This window comes from Abrus precatorius, unplaced genomic scaffold, assembly GCF_003935025.1.
Source record: "Abrus precatorius isolate BTA unplaced genomic scaffold, Abrus_2018 Scaffold6, whole genome shotgun sequence".
Lineage (NCBI taxonomy): Eukaryota > Viridiplantae > Streptophyta > Magnoliopsida > Fabales > Fabaceae > Abrus > Abrus precatorius.
In genome coordinates, this window is record NW_020874406.1 from 10,456,263 (window position 1) to 10,476,839 (window position 20,577).

General features: G+C 34.9%; 3 protein-coding genes across 3 annotated transcripts in view; all 3 read left to right on the plus strand.

The window, feature by feature from the left end:
* The first annotated feature begins 1,869 nt into the window (after positions 1 to 1,869).
* LOC113868469 lies at positions 1,870 to 11,224 on the plus strand. The gene is made up of 12 exons (XM_027504076.1): positions 1,870 to 2,118; positions 2,297 to 2,384; positions 3,809 to 4,759; positions 4,909 to 4,994; positions 5,102 to 5,196; positions 5,373 to 5,675; positions 5,834 to 6,334; positions 6,566 to 7,259; positions 7,381 to 7,611; positions 7,726 to 7,850; positions 8,894 to 9,294; positions 9,617 to 11,224. Exons 3-12 carry the CDS (start codon positions 3,869 to 3,871, stop codon positions 10,934 to 10,936), a joined length of 4,647 nt encoding a protein of 1,548 aa, XP_027359877.1. The 5' UTR covers positions 1,870 to 2,118; positions 2,297 to 2,384; positions 3,809 to 3,868; the 3' UTR covers positions 10,937 to 11,224.
* Positions 11,225 to 13,167: 1,943 nt separating this feature from the next.
* LOC113868471 (pentatricopeptide repeat-containing protein At5g13270, chloroplastic-like) overlaps positions 13,168 to 20,577 on the plus strand; it is a 29,484-nt gene continuing 22,074 nt past the window's right edge. The window contains exon 1 of the transcript XR_003505381.1: positions 13,168 to 13,270. The gene's annotated coding sequence lies outside the window, so the exon portion shown is untranslated. The remainder of the gene's footprint in view (positions 13,271 to 20,577) is intronic.
* Positions 13,247 to 14,092, plus strand: LOC113870153 (pentatricopeptide repeat-containing protein At5g13270, chloroplastic-like). The gene has a single exon (XM_027506752.1). The coding sequence runs from the start codon at positions 13,247 to 13,249 to the stop codon at positions 14,090 to 14,092; it is 846 nt and encodes a 281-aa protein (XP_027362553.1).

The window sequence follows — 20,577 nt, forward strand, 5'->3', positions numbered from 1 at the left end:
CTATTAACTCAACGATATAATTTTATGATTCAGAAAACTATTTTATCAAAGAATGAAATATACAAAGTTAAATCAAATAAATTTTATTTTAATATTATTTTATTAGGACTTATAAGGATACATTTATATTTAGTAAAAAATATTAAATAGGCATTATATTAATGTATATATTTTATTTATATATAATAAAATAGTATTAAAACTATTGTATGTCTCGTAGTGTGTATATATGTGAGTTTAAAATATTAAAATATAAGAAATCGAGAAAAATATAAATTAGTTTCTTAAAATATAATGATAAAATTTAAAATTGTCATAAATATTCTATCATCATGTTCAGACTAATTCGAGCATATGCTGTGTAAGGCTGTCGAAAGTATTTAAAAAGAAAAGCTGTTTAAGGAATAAATCTGACGATGTCTAATATTAAAAAGCTTGCAATATACTCATTCTGATTCAATTAATAAAAAATTATTATTATTATTTTACTTAATTTGTAAAAATAAATATATATTTTATGTATATTATTTTATACTTTTATTTATTGTAAAATGTATATTAATAATACATACACTTATTATTCAAATAAGTGAATATATTTATTGATCAAGAGATTGTTAGGAAGAATTTTTTTCAAAAGAAAAGGACATATTTTTTAATTTTGAATTGAGATAATTATATCTTATTTGTTATGATAAATGCACAATTAGAATATTAAATTATATATATATATATATAATTTTTGAAAAAATAAATTTAAATAAATTTATTTAAAATAAAAATTATTTTTCTCTTATTTTTCTTTTAAAACTCTCGTGGTTATTAATTTAATTATTTAATACTAGAAATATTTTAGAATATATTATAATTTTAATGATATATGGTTATTTTAATTTTAATGATATATGGTTATTTTTTTTATTAATTTTAACAAATTAATTATTAAAAAGTAAATATATAAATAACACATTAAAGGAATGATATCATAATTTGAGACAAAATAAAATAAAATTTCTTACTACCTTTACATTTTGAGCTAATTTTCTTATGTCTGTTTTAAATGTTTGAAAACTACAACGTCTTCCGAATAAATTCTTAAAAAGTTTAAACTTTATCTTATAATATTTTTACCAACTATTTTTGTGTTGCATGTTTATACAATTCACATTATTTAATAAATATTATATAACTTAAACAATTTAAGTAATTCAGCTAATCGAGTTGATTATAAAATTTTAAGCCTTAATTTTATATTTATTTATAATTATAAAAGGTCAATTTGATAAAATTGAACTCAATTACATCTTTAACTTATTTATTATAATGAGAAACAATGATAAAATTTGGACCAAATCCATTTTCTTTCTCATCATCAGCTATTTAATCAAACACTGTGATGATAAAAATAATAATAATTTATTCTGAAAAAAATAATAAAATACATTTTAATTTTATATCTTAAAGGTTTCATTATTATTTTTTATATAATTTTGACTATAAATTTTGAATTAAAAATTACAGTCAAAGATATTTGCTAAATAATAATGTTTTATAATGATTTTATTTTTCTACTTATATCCGATAAAACGTAAAAGATATTAGCAAAATGTGAGGCACATACGCTCCATGCCTTTGCCTTGATTGAACTAACAAGTCTCACTACAACTCATACGTGCAGGATACTCCCTTCTTCCCTTGTTTATTTTTCTGCCTCTTAATTTGATTAGAAAAATAAAATAAATAATTATAATAAATGACCATAAATAATAAATAAATATTGGATGAAAAAAAAAGAAACTAAATTGATACATAATATTAATAAACAAAAAAAATGAATAAAAAAAAAATCTAAAATGGAAGCGACCCAGAATTCTGTTTTAAGGGTTTTGGGCTTCATCAATCAATTTCATGTAGAAAATCTAGAGAGTGATGAGAAAATTTATGAGGAACACAGAGACATTTTAGAGAGAAGATGAGAGAGAGAAAAGAGGGCAGCTTAAGCCAGCTGGGTTAGATGGATTTAGATTCTCATGGAAAAAGTAAAAAAGCCCCATTTGTGAGATTTTAATCTTTTTTTTTGTTCAGATCACAGACAGAGAAAGTGAAGAGAGAAAAAAAGTATACAATTAATGTTGTAATTTATTTTATTCTGTATAAATAAATGCAGGGAGATTGATGAATGAGATCGTGTGTGTGTAATTTGGATGCTCAATCATCTCATCTCATCTCATCTCTTCTAATCAGGCCTCTTCTCTCAACCCTTCATTCTGAATCCCCATTTGCTGGGTCGTCACAGATACTCTCAACTCTCACAAATTCAAACGCACAGATTTCTCCCTCTCCAAACGACATCGTATCACTCATCGGAATTTGCCTCGCGCAAGGTAAGCCCCACCAATGCCACCGTCGTCGTTTCCATGTTTATTTTTCCTCACCTAGGTTTTTCCTTATTTGATTTTTCTATTTTTTCTTTTTTTCTTTAATCGATTTTCGTCTCTCCTTTTTATAACTGTTTTCGTTGTGTTCAGATGAATTTCATTGGAAGAGTTTGGTAAATTGTTCGTTCTGATAGTGAGAGCCATAATTCACTGTGTGGTTGGGTTAGGGTTCGATTTTCCCAGTGGAAGGGTTTTGGGATTTTAGAGAAAGGGGTGGTGGTGGTGTGTAGAACCAATTATCGCACTTCAATTAGCATTTGCGAAAATGCAATTGCTGCTACCTTCTGGGTTGAGAAAAGTATTTCATGGAGTATTACTAGCTTAGTGTTTTTTTTATTTTTTATTTTTATTTTTTAAATTGGGCAATATTTGTTAATGTGGTTTGTGGATGTATTATCTGCATGACATCAGTATCGAGGAGTTTTAAGATTCTAGGACCTCAGGTATGAATCATCATAATATTCACGATAACATACTGAGAAAACAGGGTAATTCAGAGCCTGTTCCTTTTCTTCTTTTATTGCTATTCATATACTATTTAAGATTATTGTCTAATAAACAGGATGGGTGGGAAGATAAAAATGCGATCAACATTGTCCCTGTTACGTTGCATATGATAATTGTTTCAACATTTATAGTGTAAAGATCATAGGTTTAGAAGATTGGAGGCACTGTCATCTTTGAACAGAATTGTAGGCATTTATGAATGTGAATGTATCATGTACGCATTGGTTTTAGTATATATTTTTGGTTCATTTGTTTTGTTATTTCATATTTTCCTAAAGGAGAAATGGCTGATTGATACAAAATTTTGTAGTGGCAAAACTATTTTTCTGGATTTAGTTATAGGTTTCATCTTTCTTTCTGTTTTTAGAAGAATTGTAGGCAAACAGTATAGTTTTTGAGAATCAGGATTCTTCCTTAAGGAGACATTCGAGGAAAAAAAATGAAAGTCATTGGCTCAAGTGAGTGCTCCATTCTCTGCTTGTATGGCGATGAAGTCTCCTAAATAATTTATCAATCCACTGGCCTGTACAATAATAACTTTTTATAAAAGCAGTGTGGGTAAAAGACTGGCTATAAGTTATATGGCGTATACTCAAATACACTCCTTTTATGGACCCAAAATTTTGAACATGCTCCGTAGAGAAAATGTTACAGCCTAACACATATCCAAGTAAATCCCTGGCATGCCTACACGTTATAGAAAAAGATGACCAGTAGCCACTGAACTTCAAAAATTTCACAAATAGGATAAGATAAATCATTAATTCCTGATGCAGCTTTTGTCCTTGTGAATTGTTGTAAATCATTCATGCTAGTCCTAAAAAATTTCATCTTTATTTTAACTTATGTTTTGTTTTAATTAGGTACTACCTGAATCTAAAAATAGTTGGTCAAGCATTCTACGGTTCAGACGGAATACTGATATGAGACTTGAATCGGGGACTTGTAATGTGTGCTCAGCTCCTTGTTCATCTTGCATGCATCTTAACCATGGTCTCATGGGCTCAAAGGATGAAGAGTTTTCTGATGAAAACTGTCGCTTAGGAGAAGCTAATAATCAGTATTCTATGGATGAGGGTAATGTCTATTCTCTTAGGAGCAGAGTTTGTGAAAGCTCACAGCATGCTGTCAGTGAAGCTAGTAATATGCAGGGTGTTAATTCAAGTCATGATTCTCTATGTGAAAATGCTGAGAGTAGACAGATCCTGTCGAATAAGTATCAGGATTCCAAGTATTTAGAAGGTCATGATGACAACACTTCTTGTATTAGTAGAGCCAGTGATGCTAATTTAGTGAATGATAGCCATGAAAGGAATGCGGAGAGAATAAATATATCTTTCAGTTCAGCTTCATTTAGTCAGATAGGAGCAGAAGGATCTGGAAGTGCTCCCTCTGTAGACACTGGCCATAGCTCACCTGAGGTACAAAGGTTATGTGAGCAATCTCGAAGGGGTAAATCTCTCTCTGGTAATCCAAACTTAATGCATGTGGAAAGGGATTTGTGTCCTCATATCCCAGAAAAATTGTCGGAATGCTCTATTGAGAATTCTAGTTCATCATTGACCAAAGAGAGGGAGCCTATTGTTGTGTCTGATGAGAAAATTATTGCCAATAAGGATGGCCTTAATGAGAGTACTTCTGAGATTTCACTAAAAGTATGTCCAAAGTCAGAGGCAGATACTGATGCCTGTGACGCTAACAATGAAGTCCATGATGAACAGTACAAGAAACATGAAGAACTGGTTAAATCACATCGTGAGCCGGAACCTCAGTCTGAAGATGAGAGTGATGAATCAGATGTTGTGGAACATGATGTGAGAATCTTTCCTTTTCTCTCTGTTAAAAGTGTTTTTTCATCCTAAAGTTGATTGAGATGAAAGGGGAGGAGTGGAATGTAATTGAATTTGTAGAGATGCTTAACCTCACTCAACTTCCATTTCTGATTTCCTTGACTGGAAAATAGGTAAAGGTGTGTGACATCTGTGGAGATGCTGGTCGTGAGGATCTACTTGCCATATGTAGTAGGTGCAGTGATGGCGCAGAGCACACGTATGCACAATTAACTTTCATCTTTCTTAGTTTCTATTATATAGTTTATATTGCTACAAATTCCTTTCTCTGAATTGAATCTTACCATTATTATTTATTTGAATCAGCTACTGCATGCGAGAAATGCTTCAGAAAGTCCCTGAAGGGGATTGGTTGTGTGAAGAATGCAAAGATGCAGACGAGAATGAAACTAAAAAGCTGGGTAAGAGTGAAATTGTAACATGAAAAGTCATTCTGGGTCAGAAGTTTCACACCCTTTGTGCTTTCTGCACACCAAATTTGCATGTTCTGATGTTGGGGGTAGCATAAACATTCAAGTACCCATATCTATATCTATGGCTGTATGCTGACATTTGTGAAATTGAATTTGTGATTCAGATGTTGAAGAAAAGAAAATTGTAGAAGTTAGTTTGACCTCACAAATTTCTGGCAAGAGAGTTTCTGATAACATTGAAGTAGCTCCAACAGCTAAAAGGCAAGCTCTTGAATCCAGCACAGGATCACCAAAGATGTCAAGCCCCAAGATATTGATTCCACCATCACGAGAATCATCGTTTAAGAGCTTAGATAAATTAAAAGTGAAGCCTGGTCTTCAGATGCCCATTCATAACCACGCTGGTGGTAATGATACAGAGACTGCTCGTTCTCCTTCCATTGGTCCCCGCAGTCAAATTTCAAAGAGTATTGATTTATCTTTCATCTGTTGTGCTTCACTACATATTTCTATGTTTGCTTTCCTTGGGTTTTAATTATCTTTTAAGCAACTGGTTTTCATAATGATTATGTATCATGTCTCTGGGGTTTCATTTATTTCAACACAATTTTGTTCTTATGAGCAGGTATGTTACTGAAGTCTAATTCTTTCAACAACGTAAATTCCAAGCCAAGAGTCAAACTTGTTGACGAAGTTGTTCCCCAAAAATCAAAAGGGGGAAATGAACATAATTCAAAGAATGTGGAGACACCTGCTCGGATGACTAGCAAATCAACATTATTCAAATCGTCAAGTTTGGGCCGATCAAATGCAACCGAGTCAAAAGTTAAAATGCTTTCGCCCAAGTCTCTCCCTACACATGAGTTGAAAGTATCTAGGCATTTAAAAGAATCAGGTGCATTTGAGAGGAAACATCTGTCGAGGATTGATCGGCCTGTGGCTAGTTCTGTTGTTTCCACTTCCAAGAGTGATCAAAAGCTTACACCCCGTGGTGAAACAACCTCTAAACCTTTGGCTGTTAACAACAATCGAGAGTTGAAGGTTAACCAGGATGGAAAATTCAGTGCGTTATCAAAGTCAATAAGTAATGTAAGCCGTAAAAGTTCAGGACCTCAAGTTAGTTCAGGTATCGTTTCAATCAGAAGCATATTGATCCTGCTAAAGTATTTTTCTTTTTTTACCTTCTTTTTTAGGGGTTGATTTGTTTCTCTCAATATTTTAGTTTAGGTTTCACAGAGCCATCATCTACGTTATTTTCCCTTTTTAAGTTTCAGTTTGGACATCTTTCAGTTGAAGATTTTGTATTCCAAACTATGTTTTCTGCAAATATTATCTCTTATTTCTTTGAATTTTTCAGAGAGAACATCAACCCGAAGTGATGAAGCTCAACAGGATGTGCTGCCTCGATCACGAGAGACAACAAATCAGGTTGAGAAAACCAGAGATAGTTCCAGTGATCGTGTAAGGCCAGTTGTTTCTGCTTCTTCAAAAAATCTATTCTGTCAAAAATGTAAAGAATTTGGCCATCCTTTGGAATGTTGCACACCTGGTACTACCCAGGAATCTGGTGCCGAAATATCTGTCAATACCTCAAGTAGTTCCAAAGAGGAGATGCATAAAGGCAATAAGTTGAAAGCTGCAATCCATGCTGCTTTACTTAGAAGGCCTGAAATTTACAAGAAGAAAGAAGAAGTATCTAATCAAACTGATGAAGTTTCTACATTGGGCACGGAGTTGAATTGTGAAGTGACTTCAAAAGACCAAGTGTTGGTTTCCAGCACACTGAAGAGTGGTATATCCTCTGATGAAACCCAGGAACAACAGGAAATCCTAGAGAACTCTTCATTGGATTCTTCCAAATGTTCATTTCCCAATGATTTGAAGCAACTTAACTCTTGTCCGACTGACTTTCGTTCCCATCCAGGAAAGTCAGATGCTATTAGTCTTAATGCTGGAAAGCCTGCAGTGAGAGACTTGTCTAATAAGGCTGTGTTGATCTCAAATTTTCCTTTGAAGATGTTGGCCTTTCCTGAATATGAATACATCTGGCAGTATGAAACATCTTTTAATGAACTAATTTGTCTTTAATTCTGGATTTTTCTTGCTGTATAAATTGTCATGTTTTGCAATCAAGTTTGTTCTACATACATAAGTTTTGTTGTTTGTGTGCAGGGGTATCTTTGAAGTTCATAGAAATGGAAAGCCTCCTGACTTATGTACCGGAGTTCAGGCACATTTATCCTCTTGCGCTTCTCGTAAGGTTCTTGAGGTAGTGACCAAGTTTCTACCGAAAGTTGCCCTCAATGAAGTTTCTCGCATAAGCACATGGCCTTTGCAATTTCATCATGGCGGTGCTAGAGAAGATAATATTGCTCTTTACTTCTTTGCCAGGGATATTGAAAGGCAAGTGCATGGATGTTATTCTTATATTGACAGTAGACCATGAAATGCTAATATTTTTTCATTATTTGGCTCCACTGTCATCACAATTGATCTTTTTTGGTAATTTTCTGACAGTTATGAGAGACACTACAAGGGTCTATTGGATCACATGATTAGAAATGATTTAGCGCTTAAAGGAATGTTTGATGGTGTTGAACTTCTCATATTCCCATCCAATCTGCTTCCTGAAAACTCACAGCGTAAGGAATTCTTCCATATTTTTGCCAAACAATCCAACATTGTAACCAACTTGTAAATAAATGCTTATGGATTTGGGGCTTGTTTCGAAGTTCATGCCTTGATTAGTGTTAATGGACTGCTGAAATTCAGTTCATATGCAATTTTAAAATGTCATAGGGAAAGATGATTTCATAATTCTATATTACAAAGAGGAGCATTCTTTTATTCCGGAGTGCACATTTTTTTTTTAATTTAAATGGTTACTTGGGCATACACCTGAGTGGTGAGCCTCATTTATTTTGATTCAGGATTTTAATTCTATCTATTACTTTATATGATGTTAGAATTCTGAGTAAGATTGGCATGGATGACATGAAATACATTAAGGTTGCAAAAAATGAGAAATTTTCTATATTGAATTTAGATGAAGTCAAATGCAATAATTTGATCATGCAGTTAGTAGGCATTATTGTGTCAGTAGTGCTATGTTTCCGGTCAATCTTTGGTTCCTCGTTTGATTATGAGTGGGTGCTAAGCTATAAAATATTCTTTAGCCTTTACATAATAACTTAAATTTTTGGGAGACTTGGTCCTCAATTGCTGTAAACTTCTTCCACCATCTCTCTTAGTTGCAAATGTAAAGCAGAGTGGTGACAACACAATGACTAGCTTTTGTGGTGTGGTTCTCCCAATGCATGTAACAGTTGGTGAATCAAAGCATTCATAATCAAGGGGTCATGAATTTGATTTTGTCATTCTTCTAATAAAAAATTGAATTTTAGCAAAAGATAGGTGTGCCTATGCTGCTGTGCATTGTCCTTGCTTTAGGCTCAAAGGATTCATATGTATGGGGCCATGTTAGATTTAAAACCATTCACGAGCCTTCACCAATTGCTTAAGCTCATGGGGCAGGGTTGGTCCTTGACAGTTGGGTATGTCAAGCTTGAAGTTTATGTTATCTGAAATTTTAAATGCATATATATGTAACCACAATTTTTAAGGTTGTTTAAATTTGCTTATTGATACATATGTTTAGACTGCTAACAAAACTCTTTTTTGGCAGGATGGAATATGTTGTTTTTCTTATGGGGCGTATTTAAGGGGAAGAGGATCATTCATTCAGATACTGCAGAAAAGATTTGTATTCCCAGTTTGAATGCTGTGCCAGTTGAGATGAATTCTTCTACTGTTGTGACTTTGCCTGAAACACATTGTTCGCCAAAGTGCATGCATGAAGAATCAAGTGATAGTGATAAAGCATGCACTGCAGTTCTCCCATCCACATCCATAGACCAGCATCAGATTACTTTAACTGGGAATATTGATGTGAATCACCAGACACATCCGGGTTCACAAGTAAACTTAGATAGGCTAGATAGTAAGATTGACTGGAAATCTACATCAAGGGTTCCGACAAACAGTACTCTATTATGTCAAGAAATGAAATCCACTGGTTCATCCCTGGTAACGTTTTTATCCTTAAATTCATAAAATTTGACAGACTAAAATGTTTGTTTTTGACTTGACAAATTTATTTGTATGTACTTGTGTTGTCAACATTGTGATATCACTGATATGTCGTGGAATCTCATACTATTAAGTTTGAAATGCTATTTTGATTCCCAAGATAGATTATGGAGATAGCTTTTTACAAATTTTGCTCGACATTGATAAAAATTTAGTTTTGAGGTCTGCAAATCACTATTTAGGAACCCATTTTATGAATATGTGTTATCTTTTATGCTAATTATCTCAGTTTGTTGATAGATGTTCTTCCTTTATGCAGAAAGCTAGTGAAGATGAAGATGGACAGTGCAGAGAGTCTAAACCTCCTGATGCAATGGGAACAAATGTAAGCAATAGGATTGTTGAAGCAAAAACTGATTCTGATATTTCTGTCAAGCAAGAGAATGGTTTGTCTCCGCTGATTCCTTTTGAAAGAGTTGCTGTTTGCAATATTAGTAAAGATAAAATTTTCAATAGAATGAACAGTGAAGATGAACAAAGGCCTAAGAGGAAACAGAAAGAGCATTGTCGCTATATTGATTTGGAGGCGAATATTGATAATAATGAAGGAACAGGTGCTGCAAGCAATTTTAGTAAGGATAGAAGTTCAGAAACAATGATTAGTGATGTTGAAAATCAACAAAGGCCTAAGAGGAAACAGAAAGATGAACCTTATATAGACTTGGAGGCAACTATTGAAACTGAAGAAACATGTGTTGTAAGCAATATCAGTATTGATAAAATTTCAGAAAAAATTGTCAGTGATGAAGATCAGGGATGGCTTAAGAGGAAACAGAAAGACAATGATCACTGCATTGACTTGGAGGAAACTTTTCAGGACGAGCTTAGTGTAAAAGGGATCGACTGTCAGGTACCTAATGATAAAGTTCAGAATTTAGATCTTTCTGACACAGTTATGGGGGCTTCTGTAGTCAGTTGTCAGAAAATGCCTTGGAATGAGGGAAATGAAAAGTTATTTGGTGGAGAAAGTTCTAGCAAGAAACTAAAGACAGGTTTCAGTGGGATTTATGGATCTTCCAGTTCTAGAGGCGGAAACTCTTTTAATAACAATTTTACATCTCTTAGAAATGACCTTGGTTCTTCTTCCTCTTCAGTCAAGGACAAAGGATGTGAAGAAGCTTGTGATGAGAAAATCATTCATGAGGATTTGGGAACAATGGAAAGAACCTTTTTTCCTATTGATACCCAGCATATTAGTGACTCCCAATCGGTGCTGAATAGCATGTCAATGAAAGGGCTTCATGAGTCTGAGGAACAATTTCAAGATGTCATTCCCAATCTAGAGCTTGCTTTAGGGGGTAAAACAAAACCACTGCCGCCACCCCCACCCCCACCTCCACCTGTGCCTAAGGGTATGTTGCCTTTCTTAGTTGGGGCAGTAGACAGAAAAAATAACCAACCAGATGGCTTAGGAGATGGGCAGGAGGATGATGGTGTTGCTGCCTCTCTTTCCCTTTCTCTATCCTTTCCATCTTCAAACAAGGAACACACAAAAGCTGCTTCAAAACCAGAGCTTTTGCCTGATGGGCACCGTGTGAACACCTCGTTGCTCCTTTTTGGGAGATTCACAGACAAATAAATTTGCTGGCTGCTTTATGTTTCCAATCATGTAAATTATGTTGTTCTGGATTGTCCATCCTGTATGATAGATAAGCTTCCAGTCCCTATACAAAGCAGCCATTGTCCTCAACAAGAATCAACAAGTTTTTTTTTTTTTTCCTGTAGTTTTTTAGACCTTAGTTATATACATGTTTTTATGCTAGTTTTTTGGTTTTCAGAATGCACAGTTATGGCTGTTTGTATATATAGAGAGAATTTAAGCCGGCATAATTTCAATAATCTTACTAGGAACTTGCGGATGACTATTTTTTTTGGCAGGCTTTCCTCTATTCCTTGCTTCATTTTCCCCTCTTTGCACTCGGTATTCGTTAAGCACTTAATTATATAATTAAATCAATAAGGTGAATATTATTTTTATATGCAATTTAAAATATTTTTTAAATAAAAAATTATTTTAAATTGAACCGCAATAATTTCATGTACAAATAAGACAATACTGCTTACTCATGCGATCTGACGTCACGCGCATCTCTATCATGCGTTTGCTGTGATTGAACTAATAAGTCTCTCACAGCGTCTCACACGTGTGGAATACTTCATTCACATGCTCTCCAATAGAATACTGCTTTATTCCTCTTATTATAGAACAAATAGTGTTGAGTAAGTATTAGATTCCAAGTATTTCAACTTCGGTGTCTCGAAGTGCTCCCTCCCTCAGTATAGTGGCCATAAGGTACAAAAGCTGTATGAGCAATCTCGAAATGGTAAATCTCTCTCTGGTAATCCAAACTAATACCCAATCACATCCTATAGCAAATTGTTCCCTCACCAAATTTCATGCTCCATAATTCAAATGAATGTCACTTGTTAATTTGTTAGGAAGAAATTAAATCAGAAACTAAGCGGTAGTAATCGGTATCATAGTCATTAGTTTACTTTCTTTTTGTCATCTCTGGTATGGTACAAAATAAAAAAAGGCCCAAAAGCATCAATTGTGTGGGTAACTCCCAAACACGTCCCAACCATTCCAGTTGATCAGTTTTTCTATTTTTGGTTTCTTTTGTTCATGGGTTGCTGCATGGCATGCTTTGATAATCACATTTATGGCTTTGGTACTGCACTTTACTCTCATTCTGACATTATTGAAACGCTCCTTTTATCCTTTTCAAATAGTAATACATAGGAGAAATGTTGCACACTATATGTTTGATAATTTGTCTGATATGGATTATGAAATCCATTGATTGTTTTCTGCTAGGGTTTCGTGGTGTCTATGATATAATTTGAAACTTGTTTGAAACTGTCAATGCTATTTGATTGTTCATTGTTGTGAATATGATAATCAAGCGTGTTGGGTTAGAAACGAAGTGAAGTTAAAGTATAAACTAAATTAAAAGGAGAGATATTAATAAACTTATTTAATGAAGCGATTGGAACTTCTGGCTTTACTGATACTGTTTGCTTTATCTAAGCCTGCAAGACTTCTTTCTTAGGCTGTTATCTAAGTTGTGATTCTCTATCTCTCTTTTTTTCATATCAGATAAGGGCGTTGGGCTTTATAACAGAGGAATCAGATTGAATATTCAGATTGCTCGTATATAATTGTTTATGAGGTTGTATGAGATTTGGCTTGGATGTAATCCTTATCATTGACTGGTTTTCTCTTATTCGGTTCTCTTGTTGGGTCTGCCCAAAGTTGTGCGGTGATACTTTCTTTGAATCTCAAACAAACTAAATGTCTCCAATAAAGTGTCAGTGCTCTTGGCTGCTTTCCAATTCTTCACCAGTAATGGCAGCTAATGACAAGATCAATGATGCGAGACATACTAATTTTGCTCAAATACCTTCATGGATCTCTTTGAAACACAGTCATTATTCGTTGAGGACCCATCAAAATAAACAAGGCCATGTTGAAAACTTGCATTTGATTTCTTTAGCTAAACAAGGGAAGCTTAGAGAAGTGCATGACTTCATCAAAAGCATGGACGAAGCAGGTATTTCCATTAATCCCCGATCATACGAATACCTCTTCAAAATGTGTGGAATGTTAGGGGTGCTGTCTGATGGAAAATTATTTCATAATAGACTGCAGAGAAGGGCTGACGGCAATAAATTCATTGACAATTGTATTCTTCAAATGTATTGTGACTGTAAAAGTTTCTCAACTGCAGAGAAATTCTTTGATGAAATAGTTAACCGGGATTTGTTCTCTTGGGCCACCATTATATCTGCTTACACTGAGGAATGACGTATAGATGAAGCTGTTAGATTGTTCGTACGTATGCTGGATTTGGGTATCTCACCAAACACCTCTATCTTCAGTACTCTTATGGCGTCTTTTGCAGATCCTTCAGTGTTAGATTTCGGCAAACAGATACATTCTCAGTTGATAAGGATTGGGTTTACTGCCAATGTTTCTACTCAGACATTAATCTCCAACATGTATGTCAAGTGCGGGTGGTTGGATGGTGCTGAAGTTGCCACCAATAAGATGACTAGGAAAAATGTTGTGGCTTGCACTGGGTTGATGGTGGGCTATAATCAAGCTGCAAGGCATAGGGATGCTCTGTTATTATTTGCCAAGATGTTAATTGAAGGTGTAGAGTTGGATGAATTTGTCTTCTCAGTTGTGCTCAAGGCATGTGCCGCATTAGGAGACTTGTACACTGGAAGGCAAATTCATAGTTACTGTCTAAAACTTGGCATGGAATCTAAGGTCTCAGTTGGTACTCCACTAGTGGACTTCTATGTTAAGTGTGCAATGTTTGAAGCTTCACGTCAAGCTTTTGAGAGTATACGTGAACCAAATTATTTTTTGTGGAGTTCTTTAATTGTCGGATATTGCCAAAGTGGTCGATTTGATAAGGCTCTTGAGGTTTTTAAGACAATAAGAAGTAAAGGAGTGTTATTGAATTCATTCATCTACACCAACATTTTTCAAGCATGCTCTGCTGTCTCATATTTAAATTACGGTGCTCAAATTCATGCAGATGCAATAAAAAAGGGGCTAGTTGCATACCTCTCTAGGGAGAGTGCTATGATCACTATGTACTCAAAATGCGGCAAAATGGACTATGCACATCAAGCATTTTTTATTATAGAGAAACTTGATACTGTTGCATGGACTGCAATAATATGTGCCATGCTTACCATGGCAAAGCTTATGAAGCTTTGAGGCTTTTTAAAGAGATGCAGGCGTCTGGTGTAAGGCCAAATGCTGTCACATTCATAGGTTTGTTAACTGCTTGTAGTCACTCAGGTTTAGTTAAAGAGGGAAAGCAGTGTTTGGATTCAATGAATGACAAATATGGTGTGAACCCATCAATTGATCATTACAATTGCATGATTGATATATACTCTCTCGTGCTGGATTATTACAGGAGGCTCTTGAGGTGATAAGGAGTTTGCCATTTGAACCTGATGTAATAATGAGTTGGAAAAGTTTACTTGGAGGATGTTGGAGCCATCGGAATCTTGAGGTTAGGATGATTGTAGCTGATAAGGTCTTTCATCTGGATCCACTAGACTCTGCTACTTATGTAATCATGTTCAACCTATATGCTTGGGCTGGGAAGTGGGATGAAGCAGGAAAATTTAGAAAGATGATGGCTGAAAGGAACTTGAGGAAAGAAGTCAGTTACAGTTGGATTATTGTGAAAGGTAAAGTTCACTATTTTGTGGTAGGTGACAAACACCACCCTCAAACAGAACAGATATACTCAAAATTAAAAGAACTTGATTTTGCTTTCAAAAAGGGTGAGGAAAACCTTCTCAATGTAAAGGATGCGCTATGTGACTTTACCGAACAGAAAGAGCAGCTTCTTGATCATAATGAGAGACTAGCTATAACTTATGGTCTCATATGTACCACAACTGTGACCCCCATTATGGTATTCAAAAATACTCGATCATGCAAAGACTGTCATGATTTTGCAAAAAGAGTCTCGACAGTAACTGGTCGTGAATTAATTGTGAGAGATGCCAACAGGTTCCATCATATTAATTCAGGGCAATGTTCTTGCCGTGATTACTGGTGATTTTTGCTAAGTTCTTCTTAAGGTCTAAGCTGCTTGGTTTTTCTTAATGCTGCATCAGTTACAGAGTTGAATCATCATACAATTGGATATGCAAAGCTCTTGCTGGATTACTATAGATGAGTATCATAAGCCAACTTCTGGTGCAGCTATCCTTGTCATTGTTATAAATCCACCGTATTCTTTCTTACATCTAAGACAAAGTGATACTCAGAATTTAAGTCTCCATAGTTTTTTATGCATAATTGTTAAGTAATGGGCACTCCTCCATGGAGGTTCCATATTCAAATCCTGTGGTAGTCAGGTGGTTCGGACCTCAGCTGATTGTACTGTTAGGATCAAGCAACTTCCATTGCACCAAATGCTACAGGGACTTTACCATGGTAGTTGCCGTCCCTAGGGATGTTAAGGCCTCACCTTCCACTGCACCAAGAGGTATATGTTAGTCTGGCTATGCTTTATTTTCTTATAGCCTTTTGGAAGTGCATCAAACATTGATGGCTAGATCTATCCAAAGGACTAGGAGAGGAATGTTAAGCCCAATAATTCTAGAAGGGAGAGGTATTAAAGCCCAGAGTACCTACCATATTAGGAATAAGAAAGAAATGAAAAGGGGAAAAAAAGACATAATTACCATCACCTTCATGTACAATTGATTAGGCATTATTTTTCATAAATAGTTAAGATGTTTACCACTTTCTTGCTCTTGTGTCCTTGCTGACTATCAGACTTGTTACAATTGTCATTTTTTTTGTTCAGTTAATTAAAAATTGGGAGTGATACAAAGGATACCACCGGATCAACCTTCCACATGCGATTCTTATCTTACATTCGACAATTTGAGAATGTTTTGTAGTTAAAAGAAGTTATCTATGATTATTTTTGCACAAACATATAAAGACAACTTATATAATAATTTTTGATACTAAAAGCTTGCAAAAATATTGTATGATTAAATTGGTATATATATATATATATATATATATATATATATTTACTAGAAGGATATTCGGAGGTTTATAGGTTTGGGGCTTGCTTTGAAGTATTTGCTTTGATTAGTTTTAATGAACTGCTAAAATTCAGTTCATATGCAATTTTAAAATGTCTTGGTGAAAGATGATTTCGGAAATCTCTATTACAAAGAGGAGCATTCTTTTATTCTAGAGTGCGCAATTTTTTTGCTCTAATTTAAATAGCTACTTGGGCATACACGTGAATGGTGATCCCCGTTTATTTTTATTCAGGTTTTTAATTTTATTTATTGACTTAAATGATATTAGAATTTTGAGTAAGTTTTGTATCGATGAAATGCATTAAGGTTGCAAAAAGTGAGTGTGTTTTATATTGAATTTGGACCAAGTCAAAAGCAGTAATTTAACCATGCATTTAGTAGAGGTGGTGTTTGGATGTAAAATCATTTTTTTAGCCTTCACTTAATAAATTTAAATTTTAGGAGAGTTGGCCCTCAAATGGTATAAGATCCTTCCATTGTGTCTCTTTGTTGCAAAGCAGAGGTGGTGGTGATACTGGCATTGTTTTTTCTCGCACTTTGACTTGTCAATGAACTAGTGCATGTGCACAGTCAGCCAAGTTGTCACACCACAATGGCTAGCTTTTGTAGTGCTGTTATCCCAATGTATTGATCAAATCTTCTGATAAAAATTGAATTTTAGCAGAAGATAGATGTGCTTGTGCATTGTCCTCGCTTTAAGCTCAAAGGACTCTTTTGTAAGGGGTCATATTGGTTTTAAAACCATTTAGTTTTAAAAAATGTTTGTTTTTTTACTTAAAATCTTCCTTTTATGAACTTGTGTTGTCAACATGGTGATCTGATAATGGATTCTCATACTATTTAAGTTTGAAATGCTATTTTGATTCCCGAGACAGATCATGGAGACTACTTTTTACAATTTTTGCTCAACATTTATGGTCTTACAATGAGATTTCTTTACTGCTTAGTTTGAAGGTCTGCAACGATGCAATTTTTGAGGCTTTTGTATCACAATATTACCATGTTAGCAATCTTGATATATTTATTTAAGGGAAGGCAAACAGGTTGTTTAATAATTAAATATAGTAATGTAATGCTAATATTAGACTCCGTTTTGTGAAGGAGAAACCTATTAATTGAAAGCCTGTATGTGTGAAGGATGAAATCCCTTGTATGTGTAACTTCTAGTTGCTTTTTCGTTATGGTGTGAACCCCAGAAATCCTCACTATTTAGGAGCCCATTTTATGAAGAGTATGCATTATCTTTGATGACGATTATCTCAGTTTTTTGATAGATAATCTTCTTTTATACAGAAAGCTGGTGAATTTGAATAGGGACTATTTAGAGTATCTAAACCTTCTGATGCAATGGGAATAAGTGGAAGCAGAAGGATTGTGGAAGCAAAAATTGATTCTGATATTTCTGTCAAGCAAGAGTGATATGACAAAGCTAGGAATTTTAGAGAATCCGAAGGATTTGCATACAACAGGGAATCCAATAGAAAATAATGGAATCTGAGTAAATCTTTATTGATGAAGAACAGAAAGAATTTTTTTACAATAGAAGAGTGTCAAATCTTAAACTAATGATTCTCAACAACAATTTCCTATTTATAGCTGCACTTCATAACAACTTGTAACAACTTTTCTAATTTTTGGAATAACTGCCAAACAACTTCTAAACTAATCCTTCAATCTATTACCACGTGTCTTTATTACAATAAGACCCGTATCAATCAATCTATTACCATGTGTCTTTATTACAATAAGACCCGTATCAATTCCCCACCTTTAAAGGAATCCTTGTCCTCAAGGATTGAAGTTAAGGAACCGCTTCTTCAAATCAAAGAAAAATTCCCAAGTAGCATATTCAATCAATTGATGCCTCCACTTTACCAAAACCTTGGTAACAACTTTGTTGTCCCCTTTTAACAGTCATTCTATCTAAGATTGCTTCAGGCTCCTTTCCTCCAACAGCAGTATCCAAGGTAGCAGGTAATTCAGCAGCAGGACCAACATGCTTCTTAAGCTGAGAAACATGAAAAACATCATCGACTTGAGAATGAGTAGGAAGCTGTAGTTGGTATGCCACCTCGCCAACACGATCTAGCACAACAAAGAGACCATAATACTTAGGACTAAGCTTGACATTGCTCTTGAAGGCAACAGACACTTACCTATAAGGATAGAGCTTCACATAGACAAGATCACCAATCTCAAATTTCCTGTCAGTTCTGTGCGTATCAGCAAGCTGTTTCATCTTGTGTTGAGCTCTTTCCATATGGAACTTGACTAACTTCAAAACTTCTTCTCGCTTTTGCAAACTCCTATCAACAAGCTCAATTTTATACTCTCCAGGAAGGTATGGTAAGTAGACAGGAGGGACTTGACCATAAACTACTTCATAAGGAGTTGCATTGATTGAGCTGTGATGTGTGGTGTTATACCACCATGCAGCAAGTGGTAACCATTGAGACCAAGCATTAGGAATATCATAACACATACATCTCAAGAAGGTCTCAAGACACCTATTGATAACTTCCGTCTGTCCATCGGTTTGAGAGTAATAGGCAGTAGAAAATTGTACCTGGACTCCTTGCAAAGACATCAAATCTTTCCAGAAGTGGCTAGTGAATGTAGGGTCTCTATCACTGGTGATTGAATCTGGAAATCCATGAAGCTTAAACACATTGTCAAGAAAACATTGAGCCACATTAGTTGTAGTGTAAGGAGGACTCAAAGCCATAAAGTGGGCATCCTTACTCAATCTATCAACGACCACATATATGACTTGTTTCCCATTGAAATTAGGGAGACCTTCAATAAAGTCCATTGTGATATGATGCCACACTCTTTCAGGTATAGGCAGAGGCTGTAACAACCCTGGAGAAGCTGAAGTGTCATATTTACAAGTTTGACACACAGAACACTGTAAAATCCATGTTTTGACATCTTTAGTTAATCCCTTCCAATAGAGGAATACCTGCATTCTTTTCAACGTTGCTGTTTTGCCGGAATGTCCACTAGTAGCCAAAGAATGTAGCTAAGTGAAAAGTTCTTTCCTCAAAATTCCATCTTGACCAACCACCAATCTCCCTTTTCTTCTTAACTCAGAATTCTGCCAAACACAATCCTTATGAGAGAGAGGATCAGCTTGCAACTCAGAAATTAACTTTTGCAAATACTGATCAGCTTGCCAAGAAAGCCTAACTCTATTTAATAGTTCAGATTCAACTGAGAATGTAGAGATGGCTTGGCATGTGATAGGTTCCTGTCTAGATAGTGCATCAGCTGCAACATTTTCATGACTTTGCTTGAAATCAATGGAGAAGTCAAACTTCATCAACTTGACTAACCACTTCTGTTGGAAGGCAGTAGTCAATCTTTGCTTAAGGATGTACTGCAAGCTCCTATGATCAATTCTAATGATGAAATGATTACCAAGGAGGTAATGTCGCCATTTTTGTACTGCAAAAACTACAGCCAAAAGCTCCTTCTCATAAGTTGATAAAGATTGCTGCTGCGAATTAAGAACTCTGCGTATAAAAGTAATAGGGTGGTGATCCTGCATTAACACAGCCCCAATTCCTTGACCTGAAGCATCAACCTCCAAAACAAAAACCTTCAAAAAGTCAGGTAAGGCAAGGACATGTGCTTGAATCAATGTAGTTTTCAACTTCTGAAAAGTTGTCTTGGCTTCAACAAACCAAGTAAAGCTATCCTTTTTAAGCATGTTAATCAAAGATCTAGTAATAGGATTGTAATTCCTTACAAATCTTCTATAATAACCAGTTAAGCCCAAGAATCTCTGCAACTGCTTTAAAGACTGAGGTAAGGGCCAATGCTGTACTACAGCAACCTTAGTAGGGCCAGTGGCAACACCTTCCTTTGAAATAAAATGTCCAAAATACTCAACTTTATCCACAATAAAGTAACACTTAGATTTTTTTACATAGAGAGAATTGCACCTCATAGTTGACAAAACCTACCTTAAATGATTTAAATGCTCTTCTAAACTGCTGCTATAGATGAGGATATCATAAAAAAGGACAAGGAGAAATTTTCTTAGGAACTCCTTAAAGACAATGTTCATTAATTCTTAGAAGGTTGCAGGAGCATTGGTTAAGCCAAAAGGCATGACCAAGTACTCAAAATGACCTCCATGTGTCTTGGAGGCAGTTTTTTGGATATCTTCATCAGCCATACAAACTTGATTATAGCCAAACCTTAAGTTTATCTTAGAAAACACCATAAAACCATGAAATTCATCTAAAAGATCATCCACCAATGGTATAGGAAACCTGTTTTTTACTGTATGTTTGTTTAACTCCCTGTAATCAACACATAATCTCCATAAACCATTCTTTTTTCCTACTGAAACTATAGGCTAGCATAGGGACTGCTACTTTTCTGTATAATACTAGACTTGAGATATTCCTTCACCAAACCATCTATAACATCTTTCTGTTGCTTAGAGTACCTGTAAGGCCTTTTATTCATAGGGTTAGTTCCTTGAATAAGAGGTATATGATGATCATGACCTTTTCTCTGTGGTGGAAGTGTGGTAGGTTCCTAAAAAATGTCATCAAATTCTAACAAAAGGGCATCAACAATAGTGGGCAAAGAATTAACAAG

Excerpts from the sequence above, each read along its gene's own strand:
- LOC113868469 (XM_027504076.1), top strand. The coding sequence starts at position 3,869 with ATGAGACTTGAATCGGGGACTTGTAATGTGTGCTCAGCTCCTTGTTCA. Across the intron at positions 7,851-8,893 it reads GCTTCCTGAAAACTCACAGC|GATGGAATATGTTGTTTTTC; the intron begins GTAAGGAATTCT and ends CTTTTTTGGCAG. Across the intron at positions 9,295-9,616 it reads AATCCACTGGTTCATCCCTG|AAAGCTAGTGAAGATGAAGA; the intron begins GTAACGTTTTTA and ends TCCTTTATGCAG.
- LOC113870153 (XM_027506752.1), top strand. The coding sequence starts at position 13,247 with ATGGCGTCTTTTGCAGATCCTTCAGTGTTAGATTTCGGCAAACAGATA.